The 16340-nt window shown below is 37.5% G+C and overlaps 1 protein-coding gene across 5 annotated transcripts in view; it reads left to right on the top strand.

Moving 5' to 3' along the window:
- ARL15 (ARF like GTPase 15) overlaps window positions 1-15718 on the top strand; it is a 328495-nt gene extending 312777 nt beyond the window's left edge. For all 5 annotated transcript variants that reach the window (XM_077816839.1, XM_077816840.1, XM_077816837.1 and 2 more), the window contains one exon: window positions 15168-15718. In XM_077816839.1, coding sequence (XP_077672965.1) covers window positions 15168-15320 — 153 coding nt within the window. In that variant the 3' untranslated portion in view covers window positions 15321-15718. The remainder of the gene's footprint in view (window positions 1-15167) is intronic.
- The last annotated feature ends 622 nt before the right edge of the window (window positions 15719-16340 follow it).

Below are 16340 nucleotides of genomic sequence, written 5' to 3'. Positions count from 1 at the left end.
GCACGTTGTGTGGATGTTTTCAGAAACTTATCCATAATGACTCCAAGATCTTTCTTGAGTGGTAACAGCTAATTTAGACACCATCATTTTATTTGTAGAGTAGGAATTATGTTTTCCAATGTGCATTACTTTGCATTTATCAACACTGAATTTCATCTGCCATTTTGTTGCCCAGTCACCCAGTTTTGTGAGATCCTTTTGTAGCTCTTTGCCGTCTGCTTGGGACTTTAACTATCTTGAGTAATTTTGTGTAATCTGTAAATTTTGCCACCACACTGTTTACCCCTTTTTCCAGATCATTTATGAATCTTAAATAGTACTGGTCCCCTGGACAACACCACTATTTACCTCTCTCCGTTCTGAAAACTGACCATTTATCCCTACCCTTTGTTTCCTATCTTTTAACCAGTTACCAATTCATGAGAGGACCTTCCCTCTTATCCTATGTCATCTTACTTTACTTAAAAGCCTTTGGTGAGGGACCTTGTCGAAGACTTCTGAAAATCTAAGTATAGTATATCCACTGGATCTTCTTTGTCCACATTCTTGTTGACCCCCTCAAAGAATTCTGGTAGATTGGTGAGGCATGATTTCCCTTTACAAAAACCATGTTGACTCTGCCCCAACAAATTATGTTCATCTATGTGTTTGACAATTTTGATCTTTACTATAGTTTCAACCAATTAGCCCAGTACTGAAGTCTGGCTTATGGGCCTGTAATTGCCGGGATCACCACTGGAGCCCTTTTAAAAATTGGTATCACATTAGCTATTCTCCAGTCATTTGGTACAGAAGCTGATTTAAATGACAGGTTACAAACTACAGTTAATAGTTCTGCAATTTCACATTTGAGTTCCTTCAGAACCATCTGGTCCTGGTGACTTATTACTGTTTAGTTTATCAGTTTGTTCCAAAACCACCCCTAACAACACCTCAATCTGCGACAATTCCTCAGATTTGTCACCTAAAAAGAATGGCTCAGGTTTGGGACTTTCCCTCACATCCTCATCCGTGAACACTGCAAAGAATTAATTTAGTTTCTCTGCAATGGCCTTATCGTCCTTGAGTGCTCTTTTAACATCTCGATCGTCCAGTGGCCCCCGCTGGTTGTTTAGCAGGCCTTTTGCTTTTGATGTACTTAAAAAAAAAAATTGCAGCTATTTTACCTTTTAATGCAATGCCAGTTCCAAGATGCTTAAAAAAACGTTTCAATACCTTAAAAACAGTTAAACCCCTTTCCTTGCTGATCTCTTCGCAATATTTTTTATTTATTACCTTTGCACAAAAAGTAGGAGTGTGATAATCAAATTTGCTAATGATACAAAGTTGGAAGGCATCATCAATACAGAGGAGGATCAGAATAGTATACAGGAAGATCTGGATGACCTTGAAGATTAGGATGACGGAAATGGGATGAAATTCAATAGTACAAAATGCAAGATCCTGCACTTAGGGTCTAATAAGAAATTTTTTTGCTGCAAACTGGAGATTCATCAGTTGGGAAGCAACAGAGGAGAGAGACTTGGGTGTGTGGGTTGATCACAGGATAACCCTGAGCCTCCAGTGTAATGTAGTGTGTAAAAAGCAAATGCAAACTTAGAATGTACTAGACAAGGCACTTCCAGTTGAGAGAGAAAAGTATTAATGCCATTGAGCAAGGCACTGGTAGGACTGCTTCTGGAATAATGGAGTCAGGAAGGATTTTCCCCACTTACCTGTTGTATTCTGGCACGGTTTCTTTAATCTCCTTTCTCTGAAGCATCATGGATGGCCATGGCTTGAGATGAGGCATTGGACAGGGAGGGCCAGTGCTCTGATGTGGTACTGAACATTCTCTCTCTCTCTCTTTCTCTCAGGTGCTTGGGGCTGGTTCTTGCACTCATGCCCGGGGTCTAACTGATGGCAATATGTGACGTCGGGAAGGAATTTTCCCCAGGTCAAATTGGCAGTGACCGTGGGGGGGGAGGGAGGGTTGTCTTTCTCCGCAGCATGTGGGTCACTTGCTATTGCAGGGGCCTTGAATGCTGGTGCACCTTGGGCCCTCTTGTTCTTTGTCTGTGTCACATAATAGTGTCTTCTCCGGTGGGCTGTAATATTTTGATCTCCTTTTGATTGTTGGGTTTAGTGTGTGGGTATTACTGGGTGGTGTTGGTGGCCTGTGAGATGCAGGAGGTCAGACTGGATGATCTAGTGGTTCCTTCTGGCCTTAATCTTTATGACTCTGACTTCCTCTTTCAGATTCCTTCCACTGTGGCACATTGCCTGTAGGCTGAAAGACCAGATGATGACACTGTAATTTCTATGACTCCGTCTACATCAGGTTTTAGAAGAACAATGTGGCCGGCACTCTTGGATGGGTACTGAGCATACTGTTCACAACATACAAATCCTTCAGTTTGGAACCTGAGAATTTGAATCTGCTCTCAAATCAGAATTTTACAGTTGATAGCACAATATGCTACTCCAGTACCTCTGGGCCAACGTATAAAATACATTTGTTTTATCCATTTATTATTTTTTCAGATTACTACCCTTGCTTTATCAATACTTTAAACTAAGTGGTTTCCTTTTCTTTTTTTATAGGACAGTCAGAAATGTTTCCTTAGAACATTTCCAAAGAACAAAGTAAATTTAGAATGATGAATTAAACTAATACAAAGTCAATTATTTTAGCTTAAGGAGTTCCAGTAGTTCAGACAATGCATCAGTGAATTAATAGCAATGTGGAGATAGTATTTAGACACCTTGTAAATTGTATACTGTTTTTCAGTAGCCAGCACATTGAATTTAACATACAAAATTAATCTGAAAATGTTAGTTTATTTAGTGATCAGAGGTCAATAGATCTGAATGCATATATGGTATCCTGTCCAATTTAGTAATTTGTAATTTAAGTTAAATTTAAAACGTGAATAAAAGGACATTTCAGTTATTAAAAAAGCCTTAAATGCTAATGTCCTTCAAAGAGTCAGGCACAATATTAGTGATATGATGCTACTTCACTAGCTGTAGTAAAATAGGAACTCTAAGGTTTATTCTGATCTTTCTCTCTTAGCTGAAAGATGTTCCATCCAGTAGCTTACCTCCTTTGTGCTATTTTACAGCTGCACAGGCTCTGGTGGAATAGCACTGTATCTTATACCATGCATCTTGGCATAGAAATGGCAGAATAGTCTAATTGTATTAAACCTTTTCAGTTACTGCCCTAGACATGACTGTCTGTACTTGATGAGTTTCTCATTCAAGTAACCCTCGACCTCATAAAACACTGAACTCATACCTGAAACCTACACTTTATAATGCCAGATTTTTTTCCCATTTTCAGTCGATGCAGTTAACTTGTATCAAGTTCAAAAAATAATGCTTTAAAGGAATCAATTTCATGGTGAATGCATCTAGTCAATTAGGCCATTTAAACAACATCTTGCTCGTGTGTAGCAGACCATTTTACAAGTAACTGATAGTTTTACAAGCCTGTGTTTCAGACACGATAATTGGTTGTCTCTGATATGTGAGTTTGGGACTTAAACTCATTAACTTCTTTCGTGTACAGAACATTTCTTAACTAACTCTATTCTGTACCAAGGTAAGATCCTTTTAGCTAGTCATATTTAAAAGTACATTACCAAGAAGTACTAGAAGTGGGGGGGCTCATCATTTTAGTATATTCTCAATCATGCTAATTACATACTATAACCCTTTTGACTTTTATCGTTTGTAAGCACTAGTCAGCTATCTAATTATAGGGTAATTTCAATTTTAAGCAACAATTCAAGTAATATAACAATTCAAGTAATAAACTGATCATTGGGAAGTTTAGACTTGAAATTAGACAAAGGTTTCTCACCATCAGAGGAGTGAAGTTCTGGAACAGCCTTGCAAGAGGAGCAGTGGGGGCAAAAGACATATCTGGCTTCAAGACTAAGCTTGATAAGTTTATGGAGGAGATAGTATGATGTGATAGCCTAATTTTGTCAATTAATTGATCTTTGACTTTTAGCAGTAAATATGCCTCATGGCCTGTGATGGGATGTTAGATGGGATGGAATCTGAGTTACTACAGAGAATTCTTTCCTGGGTATCTGGCTGGTGAATCTTTCCAATATGCTCAGGGTTCAGCTGATCGCCATATTTGGGGTCGGGAAGGAATTTTCCTCAAGGGCAGATTGGCAGAGGCCCTGGAGGTTTTTCGTCTTCCTCTGTAGCATGGGGCACGGGTCACTTGCTGGAGGATTCTCTGCTCCTTGAAGTCTTTAAACCACAATTTGAGGACTCAATACCTCAGACATAGGTGAGAGGTTTATCGCAGGAGTGGGTGGGTGAGATTCTGTAGCCTGCGTTGTGCAGGAGGTCAGACTAGATGATCATAATGGTCCCTTCTGACCTTAATATCTATGAATCTTAATTTGTAAGTGTGTAGGGTTTGGATTTATATTGTGTGCAAAAAAAGAAAAGTAATGTGGAAGAGACACTATAGCTTCATTGTGCCATTGGTTGCCACTAGCCAGGATATTTGTTGGATGAGTGGAGAGGAAGGGAGTTGCTAGGAAAAGAAATCTGGGCTGAATAAAATTTTTTGTCCATTGGGGTTCATCTTGACTCATTAGCTTCACGTGTTGATGACTGCAGTACCTGTAATTACTTTATTTTGAAGCAGAGATGTTCTCTTACAGGTGCCATGACAGAGAGAGAAAAACATTGACGAAGTTATGTTTCAAATGGGGAAAAAGGACGCTGTTGTCTATCTGCCTATGAAACCCTGATGGTGGTTTTCTTTTAAAGGGTTTTTTCCACTTATTTCCCATCTTCCTGAAATCAAACTATTTAATGAATGCCTATTTTCTTTTTCAGTTTTTTGGAAAATTAGTGCTTTTTCTTTGTAACACACACTCCTTTGGTAGTTTGTTGACAGGCGGGATCAAAAGTATGAACCTCTCCTGTCTGAACTAAAACAGCCAGCTTTATTAGCACAAAGGCTGTAGCAAACTCAAAACATTTTTCAGGGCCAGGCACTTGAGGGTGACAGAGAGCCATACTGAGTGAGCATTGGTTACAGTTGCATGACTGCACAGAATTTTTAACTTCAATAACTACACAAATAATGCACAAAATCTAAGGTTATTTTGACACTTTCTTATGATGCATATATAATTCAAATAGGTGATCAATAAAATGTTACCTTGTACATATGTTAAGTCATTGCTTAGATCAGTTTATGTATTATAAAAATGGGAATCCACAGGACTTTTAGGAACTCTATTCTTAGGTCAGATACAAGTCCATAAAGTGTTTTGGGGCTTTTGAACATGAGCACTCTATGTCTGAATGCTATTTATTCTGACTCGAGATAGGTACACGTGTATAGACAAATGCAGTAATTCTTCTGCATCGGCAGCTATTTAGAAAAAACAACTATACACCATTTAACTAAGATCAGAACTGAAAGCTTTGTTTTGGACATGTCATTGGACCTCATAGTAGGGATTGTGAGACATACCAGGGTACAGTTCGACTAATAAGTAGCTGAGTCACCCCTGCCTACAATGCCTTACTGCTGTAGCCTCCACCCTGGACTGCTCACAAACAGCCTTCATCATGTTAGTTACTTCCAGCTATGTCTCAATGTGTGCTACAGTCAGCCAGCCGCACCTTGGCTCTTAGCAGCCTTGGTTATGCTGCAGGGTGACCCCAATCCATCCGCAGTCCTGGATCTTCCTCCAGAAATGTATGTCCTGTACTTCCCAGCCCTCTCCTGTATAGCACAAACACATTGCTCATTAGTCCTTTAAGGGAATAATATGCACACAACTTGTTACCCCAGATGAAGATATCCAGACACTTCAACTTGAACACACTGGATTAGATAAAACAATAATACAAGTTCATTAACTACAAAGAGATGAACTTTAAATGAGTATAAGAAATGAGGTGCAAAAGTCAGGAATGGTTACAAGAAAAATAAAGATAAAATTCTTCCTGGTGCCTAAATTAACAAACTACGTTAGATTCAAAGCAGAGTTTTCTCACATGCTTTCAGAAGTCTTACTGACCAGACTCTGTAGGTCAGGACCCCTTCCCCAGCATCCAATGGCTGCTTCTTTTGTCTCTTCAAGTGAGGTGAATGCGGTGGGCGGGGGAGAGAGGGGTGCATTGCGGAGTTTGTCCCTCCTTTTATAGTTTCAATCCCCAGCTGAGACCCAGGAGACAGTAAATATGGAAGGATGTTTACTGCTTAAATGCAAATTAAGGCAAGCACACATTCTTTCCTTTGTTTAGGACAGACCTGACTTCTATCTGGGCAGGGCTGTGGGGTTTGGAACATGGGTTAATAACATCCAGGGGAGTCTTATAATTTCACATACAGTGTTTCCACACACATTTTACCAGGATGATACTGAGCAGCAAATTGAGTTTTCAAATGATAATTTACAAGGCATACACGAAGATAATTTCAGTAGTGTGTACGATGCGAATATAGGGGTGTATTACATCACAGATTGGTCTCTGGACTTCTGGATAATTAAAGATAATTTTAACTGGACATTCTACACCATAGGTGTATTTACTAGGTAAATATTTGTATAAGTAGTATTCCTGAGGTTAGGATTGTATTAATAGCTAAAGCCAAAATTGAGACAAGAATTTTTTTCCTGCCAAAGTGAACATTCTACTTTGTATTTAACTTTCACATTGTAATAGAACAATCCATGAAACACCAACAATCTGACTAAAAAACCAAACTGAAAGTCAAATATAACCCATTTAGGGCATCTTGAGCAAGAAAGATTTGATTTTTAAAAAGCCAGTGTTAATTTCCTGTGTTGTATCAAACCTGATAGTAGTCAAGCCAAATAAATCAAATAGTGAAATTAGTAAACGTTCTGTGTTTTTAGTATCTTTTTTTGTACAATTATTTTTGCAAACACTGAAGTAATTTTTTTCTTAAAGGGGTATATGCAATTTAAAACATGTATTTGTACATGTAAAATAAATAAACTATCTTAGGACATATATGAAAGTAGTATGCATCTGAGTACATTAATGGTGTCCCTCAGGCATGTGTGGTTGCTTAGCTGTTTCAAAAATAGTTCACATATATTATGTGGGTATGCCATACATGGGGGGAAAAGTAGGATGTCAAGTGTTCTGAATGTCTTTGGCTTTAGTCACTGCTAATGATCAGCTTTACAATGTATAGGTCTTTTACCATCTAATACTTGATACTATACATCTAATACATTTCTAAGGGTGTGTTATTTCTAAAGGCAGTACAATAACTAGAATTCACTACGGACTGACCTGAGATCTGTTCAGCCTTGCAGTGAAATTTGCACTATGTAATTGTCATTTATTATTTGTGTTACAGTAGCACCTAGAGACCGCAGTTGAGACAAAGGAGGAAACAGAGAGAGAGAGGTGAAGTGACTTGCCAGTGGGAGAACTGATTTTAGAAACCAGGACAATGTACTATCTGTTAAAACAGTGCTGTCTCTGAGAGGCATAGTTTTGTTTCCCTTTGACAAATTTGTAACTTCTTTTCTCCTGATTTTTGTATGAAATAACAATCCTTTCTTTCTAAGGCTGTGCTGAACTCATCTGTTCAGCATAGAGTTTGGGGATTGAGGAAGTTGTGCAACAGCCCTTTAATTGCATTACTATTAATGGGTGGTGAGATTGTTCTCACATGCCACTCCCAAATAGATGAGATGGTGTTGTCACCATTGACCAGGAGGCAGTAAACCATTTGAATGAGTCATCTTTCAGGCTCCCCCATAAAAGGTTGGCTGCATATGGAGAATTTTTCTTTCCTGTGCATCCAACAGTTTTTTCTGTTCTGTAGCTGCTTATACCACCCTCTTCGTCGTATTATCTAAGTGACTCCCAGTAGTCTGAGAGAGACTCGAGCATGCCCATGACAATTAAAATCAAAGGATTTTTCGGAAAATAGGCTATTCTTGCTGAAAAAAATTATGGCAAAGATTTTGTACCAACTACCTGATCTTTTATTATTTTCTGTGAACAACTTAGCACAACATACCCAAATAAATCAATTTCCTTCCTAAGTGGATGTGTGGAAAGAGCTGACATACTGGCAACTCCTCAACATGGACCTATGTCCTGGCCGGAACAGTGTGTCTAATACAGATCTCTGTGCCAATTTGGTCCCTTGCTCTGTCAGCCCTCCTTACATGTCCTAATGTGTCTGTGTATCTCTGTATATACCTGCCTATATAGCTTATCATGATAGAGAGACCAGAGTTGTTCTATCTGATGTGACTTTTTGGACATTTTTTGTGACCACCACTCCCCACACTCTTCACAACTGTCACCTTCTTCTCCTTTCTTTCTTTAGTCTCCCACACTTGGGTTTGCCCGTACCACGCTGCACTCTTTAGTACAGTCTTTCCATTCTCATTTGTCAAGCATCCTCTCTCTCCCTTGAAAACACTTCAGATTCTACTATAAAATGCAGGCAAAAGACTGAATCACTTATGATCTGAAGGTCAAGTTCAGGAGAGTCGAGTCTGGAGGTTACGAATGATAAAAAGGAGGGAGGAGAGCATCTATTCCGTAAAGCACTGTGTAAATTGGATACTTCATAAATGATTTGTGAAGTGCATGTGTGTTCCTCTATCCCTGTCAGTCAAAATTCACAAGTCAGAATTGTCAGCCATGGCCGTAGTAGAACTTACATGAAAAATTTTGAACTAGAAATGCCTTTCAGAAACCCATTTGCAAAAGCTTTTGGACCTACTATTTTTGCTAAAAGCAAAATTTCAAATGCTTCATAACCATACAAAGTAACCTAGCAACACAAATTTCACAACCCTTTCATAGCCATTATTGCCCTTCACTAGTTGTGAGCATTATGAAAACAAGTGTTAGGATGGAAATGTTTTTTTGTTTTTTAACCTAGAGCAATGTCTACCAGTGCCACTGCTATTACTCAGAAATACAGAAGTTTTTCCCTTAAGCATGTCAGGTCCTATTTAAAAAACAAATAAAAACTCAGTAACATGATTTCTATCATAAAATCTTTATGCTTTGTAATTAAATGCTTTAAGTTCGATCTTCACATTCACAGATTCAGAAATCAGAGTGACAATAAACTCAGCAACAGAACTAGTTAAATTTATAAATTTGTTAGAGGCAGATTTTAAGAGCACTTTAACCTCATCTCCATTGTGTGCATGTGCACACAACAGGCAACAGTGGAGTCCAATCCAAATACAATATGTCAAGTACATATTGATCAGTTCTGAATTAGTTTTAACATTTTGAGGTAAGGAGCCTCCTATAAATGTCACTCTTGGCCAGGTCATTGAAAAACAAAAATTTTGCAAGCATTCGATTTATTTTTCCCTATCATCAAAATCTTTCCTTTTTCCCTCAACTGTTGGAGAGAAATTGAGACAGTCTACTATACCTACTGAGCAATGAAGCAGAACTCTTCAAACAGCTCTAACTATCACGGTAACGATGTGATAATAGGATTCTTTCATAAGAAAGAATTATTTCCTCAACTCTGATATTTTTGAAGGATTTCATTTGTTTTGGACATGTTTTTCAAATGATTGAAATACATTTTAACTTGGATTTTAGCTGAGGCTGCAAACAAGGTTCAGTGGATTTGTCTATTTGCATGATTTTTTTTATGTAAAAGGATACTGAAATACATTCATAGCCATCACTACAATTAAAGCAATTTTTTTCCTGAGTTGTCCTAACTGAATATAGCACATATACCGTGACAGTTTGACATTTAGATGAAGCTGGATATGGCCCTCCATTTTTATTTATTTATTTATTTATTTTTTGATAAGCGGACACAAATCCAATAGTCCAAAAAACTGTCAGATTCACAGAATCATAGAACTGGAAGGGACCTCGAGAGGTCATCTAGTCCAGTCCCCTGCACTCAAGGCAGGACTAAGTATTACCTAGACCATCCCTGACTGGTGTTTATCCAACATGCTCTTAAAAATCCCCAATGATGGAGATTTCACAGCCTCTCTAGGCAATTTATTCCAGTGCTTAACCACTCTGACAGTTAAGAAGTTTTTCCTAATGTCCAACCTAAATTGCCCTTGCTACAATTTAATTCATTTGTGATAGTTTTTCAAAATTAATCTTAGAGCTGTTTGAAGAGAATAAATGCACGTTAGTAATGTCACATATGAAATTAACTTTGGGGCCAGATACTCAGCCTGTGTACATTGCTGTAGGACCACAAACACCATAGCATTGTGCTGATTTACACTTGCTGAGGATCTGGGCATGAATCTTTGCTAGTTTTTGCTTAATCTACAAGTTGGAAAAAGCAAAGTTTGAGAATTATATTTCTAGTGTATTCAAGTGGGAGAAAATAGTATTGTACATGTGTTGTGGGGAGGGTTATTGATTACGGAATGTGGTATCAGTACAACTTAATTTTTGCAACATGACAAGGCCCCATTGTGGGATGAAGACCCATAATGGGGAGCACTAGAAAACGGTACAGAAGTCTTACAGTGATGTGCATTTAATTCATCATATTTCTTTCTAACCTCAGTTTTTAGAAATTTCATAGTCCTGTTGTAAGTAATTTAAAATGCCAGTTCAAGACAGATAATTGTATGCTGAGTGAAGAATACGTGTTTGTAGCTATATATTCAGCTTGGATATCCCATGGACAGGAAGGGACCCTTTTCATCATTCAGGCAATAGGAGAAGACAGAAGAGCTCCTACTAGTAAATGACCACTTTTGTCCTACTGTGATGAGAGATTGTGCAAAAACTAGGGTAAGTAAGCTGTTCACATAGGTTCAAACCCACTCAGACAATTTGGTGGTGACTGGGTTCCATCATGTCTAGAAGAGTTGTGAAAATAGGAGCAGAGAGAAAAATTCCCTTTGGGAATAAATGTGTGAAAATGAAGGAAAGACAGTGTTGAAAACAAATACAAAGAAATGAGGGGATGGTGGAGGGGAGATAAGTTAGAGAGAATTCCAACAGAAATGTAGACCATATACACATCACAGGGCACCTAATTGTGCCAATCTAGCTTTTGAGTCACTGTCTTATCTCAGTTGGATAGTGCAGGCTTCTTTTTTAGTCTGAAAATATTCGTTTTTAGAATTGAATCACGCTTTGTATATATAAGAGGGCAAACACTGGTTTGAATTATAGGAGAAATGTTTGTGTACGCAAACTAATTTCCCGAGACTTCAAAATAGTGGAAACGGTTCCCAAAGCCCTTGACTTACTGAGGTTCATCCAGTGTAGTGTAAATCTTACATTGGAGAATGCAATAACGTACAATGAATTGTTCCGAAGATCACTTCTATGCCACTGTTGTTAAATATCTAAAGTAGGGGTAGGCTAATTATAGTTCGTTTCTATATCTGGGTTAGAGAAAGTCAGCTAGCAAGCCTTTTTCTCTATGGCTGTCCCCAGAATAGCTGCACTCCTATGGGTATTCCAAACAGCTGTTCTGTTGTGTCATCACCAGAGGTTCCTACTCCAAAAGCCACTGCATAATGATCAGCTTCCTCTTATTTCAGCAGCCACCAAGATTTGGGTTCTCTGGCTATGGATATTTTGGAACATGGATCAGCCTCACAAACGCAGAATATTTGTGCCAGATTGTTAATTTAATTTCTATATTTTATTTACATACCAAGAAATAAAAAAACTAAAAGAATGGGATTTTCAATTTTTGTCAAGAAAACAATTTTTCCGATACCAATTTACCAAAGGGAATTTTGCCCTGTTTTATTACTCCATTATTGACTTTGTTTTGGAACATACAGTCACTGAAATGTAACCTAAAATCATTTTGTACATCTTGACAACAGTATGACCTGGTAAGTAGTTGTTACTTTTGCTCTAAGTTGCATGAAGACTAAAGTGCTAGTGTGCTTGGTGCCATTATTTCTTTTCCATGTGCGTTTTCATAGATTGTAAATTTTAAAGCTTAAGCTCAAGGACTCCATCATTAAAATGCAATTTACCTTTTGATAATCAGCCTTGGTTGGCCTTATTTCAAGCATCTAGTATAAATAGGATTGTACATTAAGACTTGTATGTAATCAGTGGGGCAGATTGCAGTGGTCTACCAGTAGGGGGTGTATGGTAGGCATTCTGTAAGTCTGAAAATCTCACGTTACTCAGCCATATTTGTCAGCTTAACACCAGCAGGGTCCTTTTATCAAGTGGCTGTAATGAAACCTTGATTTGTTATGTTTTTGTACAGCTTTCACTTCCTCTCCATACTTAGCATTCAAAGAGTGCAGTTACCGAAACAAACTACAACATTCTTATACCCTTGTACTCAAATCCTTTGGTTAGTGTACTTTGCTTAAACATTGACCTAAATTGACTTCTAGTATAATTTCTAATATATGAAAGACTTCAACATACATACCTTTACTAGATTACTGAATATTCTAATGATTTACCACACTGATATGTAGGTTTAAAAATAAAGATATGAAATAGGTATTCTAATAGTATTAAAAATTCAGTTCTAAAATCCTTAATTGTCTCAAGATTTTTAGGAAATTTTTGCAGTGTTATTGCAAATTTTAAACTTGTACTATCGGTGATCATTTTAATAACATTTTACACTAAGCGAAAACACAGTAAATAATGGTTTGGTAACTGCTGTTCATAGGTAAGTATTCCTACACTTTCTCTATTCTTGATTTTACACCATCTTTCTAGGTTGTTACCAACCTGATTCTGCATTGTTTGACAAATCTAGGTTTGATTGTTTCTGAGCTGAAACGGGTAGCTCTTCCCACTTCTTTATTTAAATAGAAATATTCATTTTTCTGATAACTATGATCAAGATCCCTAGTAATACAGTTACCTTTATAGATTATTGTAGATAAGTAATCTCTCCTACCTTGCTGTAATATTTCTAATATTGACTTCTGTCTAGCACTTCGTCTAAGTATCTTGTCACAACAGTACATAAATTCAGATTATGTCAATTAATAAAATTACTACAAGATAGAATTACTACAAGCTACAGGCTTCTAGTATTTAATTAGGTTATCAGGTAAACAAAGCAATTGTAGGGACATTTTGAAGAGCTTCAAGGAGAATGTACAGCTTGTTTAGTCTTTAGAAGATTTAGTTAATGAGTACAGAGTTTAGTGCTACAGGGCTTCTGATCCCTGATTGAGGCCTCTGGTTGCTACCACAATACAATTAAAAATAATAATTACTATTATTATGCATGTTTCTGGCTGTCTTTATGAGAGTGGAAAGTTAATATTTCTTGCAAAAACATTCCTCAGTACAAGAATGTTCATACTAAACTTTGTAAGGACAAAATATTTCTATTGGTGTTTGGACAATAGCAAACACTGATGCATGTAATTGCAGTTATATATATATAAGATAAAAGTCACTTTGACGTGTCAGACATTGGTAGGTTTTCTGGATCAAATACTGACTAAGGAAAAAGTATGTTGGAATTTTCCTTGACAAACACAGCTTAATGAAATCCACTGATCAAAATAGTCTGAAAGTACCAGCTATTATACTTTTTCTTTTCTAAAAAAGACCAAGGAATTAATTGAACCTATTTTTTCTTGATAATTTACTTAAACCACAATGAGACTATTGTGTTTAAAAGAAGTAAAAGCCTTTTAGTGAGTTTGGGAAGAACAACCAACATATACCTGGCTTTCCTTACTTGTCTATAAGTGCTTTATGGCTGCTGTCATGAATGTCAATGAAATCTTTACTAGGGGCTACATCTTCCCAAATATTTTCTTTCAAGTACATTGATGCTCTTAACATTTGTCATTAAAAGTTGTATTTACAGTTTTTTCATGTCTTTGCTACATGACTAGCATAGAAATACCGCAGTGAGATTTAATTTAGTCAAAAAGGTTCACAGCTTAGCTGGCTTCAGAGTAACAGCCGTGTTAGTCTGTCTTCGCAAAAAGAAAAGGAGTACTTATGGCACCTTAGAGACTAACCAATTTATTTGAGCATGAGCTTTCGTGAGCTACAGCTCACTTCATCGGATGCATACCGTGGAAACTGCAGAAGACATTATATACACACAGAGACCATGAAACAGTACGTCCTCCCACCCCACTGTCCTGCTGGTAATAGCTTATCTAAAGTGATCATCAAGTTGGGCCATTTCCAGGTTTTCTCACCCTCCGCCCCCCCCCCCCCCCCACACACACACACAAACTCACTCTCCTGCTGGTAATAGCTTATCCAAAGTGACCACTCTCCCTACAATGTGCATGATAATCAAGGTGGACCATTTCCAGCACAAATCCAGGTTTTCTCACCCCCCCACCCCCATACACACACAAACTACCGGTGGTTTTCAATCTTTTCTGATTTGCAGCCCCTTCAAATATTTCAAATGGTGGAGCAGACCCCTTTGGAAATCTTAGACATAGTCTGTGGACCCACACGGGTCCATGGACCACAGGTTGAAAACCACTGTTCTATGATGGTAATACTAATATTTAATTTTATTGTACCTAGAATATGCTATATGCCAATCAGAGACAAAGACAGCATCTCTCATACATAATACTTATTGTTACCTTGACAACATTAATATCCTAGGCTTCGATGTATAGCGACAAATGAGCCAACTGGTTGCGTAAGTCGTTTGCATCTAGCAGTCAGTTGCTTGAGGTTCCCAGGAAACCTCTGTTGTAATTTACCATTGAATCAAGTACATAAGTTTGGGGAATTTTTTGACAGTAAAATTTGTGTGTTGCATATTTTGGTTGATCAGGTAGTTCCAGATGATTACCAATAACAATATGGTACAGCATGTCATGAGGTTGATTTTAAAGTACATGCCCAGCTGTTTATAAAGTTGCTTGCTGTTATTTTTCTGACTTTTTTGAACACTTGCTTAATATACTTTACTCTGTGCCTTAAGTGCATATAATTCTTTCTCAGACCTCCCATGCTGTTAGAGGTATTGGTCGAATGGTGGCTTGCAAAGCAGGTCACTCACCCCTAAAGAAGACACTTTCCGGTCACAACATATAACCTGTAGTATAAGAACAGCTGTGGATGTGATTCTAAAAATGAGTGTCCTCTGGGGGTTTTTTACATTTTATTTTCTAAGAGACCAGCTGTAATATGAAAGAAATACTAATTTTTCCTCTTTTCTACTTTTTTTAAAATAGATCAAAAAATATTTTGAACTTGAACCACTTGCACGAGGAAAGCGCTGGATTCTTAAACCCTGCTCCCTGGATGATATGGAAGCAGTAAAAGACAGCTTCACCCTTCTGATAAATTTGCTAGAAGAGAGAGAGCTTGAGCCTTCAAGAATGTGAAAAGCTAGGAAAGAGGACTGCTTCTACAGTCATCATTGAACCTGTTTATTCTGCTCCCAGCTTAATTATGATTTGGTATCGAGACTGCGCTATGGCTTACAGTAAATATAAACTTTCATTTAGTGCAGAAGATCTGTTTGTTAAAATAAATGCGCTGTATATGATTGGTATTGGGTATATGATTATTCCAGTTAAGTCATCACACTACTGAAATATAGGGAGTTCCTCTTTGTGCACCACTAATTTTGCTCACTGCATGTTTTTTCCCTGCATTATCATAAAAACATTCTTGATATGGAATTCTGCATGCACAAAGTCACAGTCTGTAAAGGATGAAAAAAAATACCACCAACTATGTTTTCTGAAAAGTAAGCGTCATTAAAAATTTGTGGATATTACTGTGTGTGTATGTCCTTGGGATCAGCAAACAAGCTATATGGAAAGGATGGCCAGTCAGAGTACCAGTAAATCATCTTACAAGCAAGGAAATGTCTTGATGCAAAATCTAGTCTGAAGTCTTACTTAATGAAAATACAAATACCTTGCTGGTTGACTACTAATCTAATTTTTAACCCTTTCAAAGGTACAAGCAGTCAAGTTAGAGGGAGTAAGGGGAAATAAGGCACAAACACAGCGTGTGCTTTGTGTGTTTGCTATGGGTTTTGGATTATCTGGATTATAAAAAATAGCTTGCATAAAATTGCAGCTACAACTTAAGTAGATGATATTTTTTAAAAAATTAAATAGGTTGGATAAAGTTTACCAGTTGTTGTTTTTTTAGTGACTCTCATCGAAGAGCAGCAAGAGTATATGTATTTTAACTCCGATGTGGATCTCTGCTGTATAAATAGCATGAAGTGTGACCGTTTTAAATTAAGGGATCTGCTGTATCTCTCACTCAAAGTAGTATTGTTATCACACCTGTGCTCCTGCCTCTATAATATCTCCTGTTATAAACCCCTATTTTTAGGACTTTAAAAAATGCCTTCAGAAATTCGCTGAGGACTGAAAGTTAGTAAA

Source organism: Eretmochelys imbricata, chromosome 5 (genome assembly GCF_965152235.1).
Source record: "Eretmochelys imbricata isolate rEreImb1 chromosome 5, rEreImb1.hap1, whole genome shotgun sequence".
NCBI lineage: Eukaryota > Metazoa > Chordata > Testudines > Cheloniidae > Eretmochelys > Eretmochelys imbricata.
Note: the sequence above shows the minus strand (reverse complement) of the source record. Positions and strands in the feature narration are given on the sequence as shown.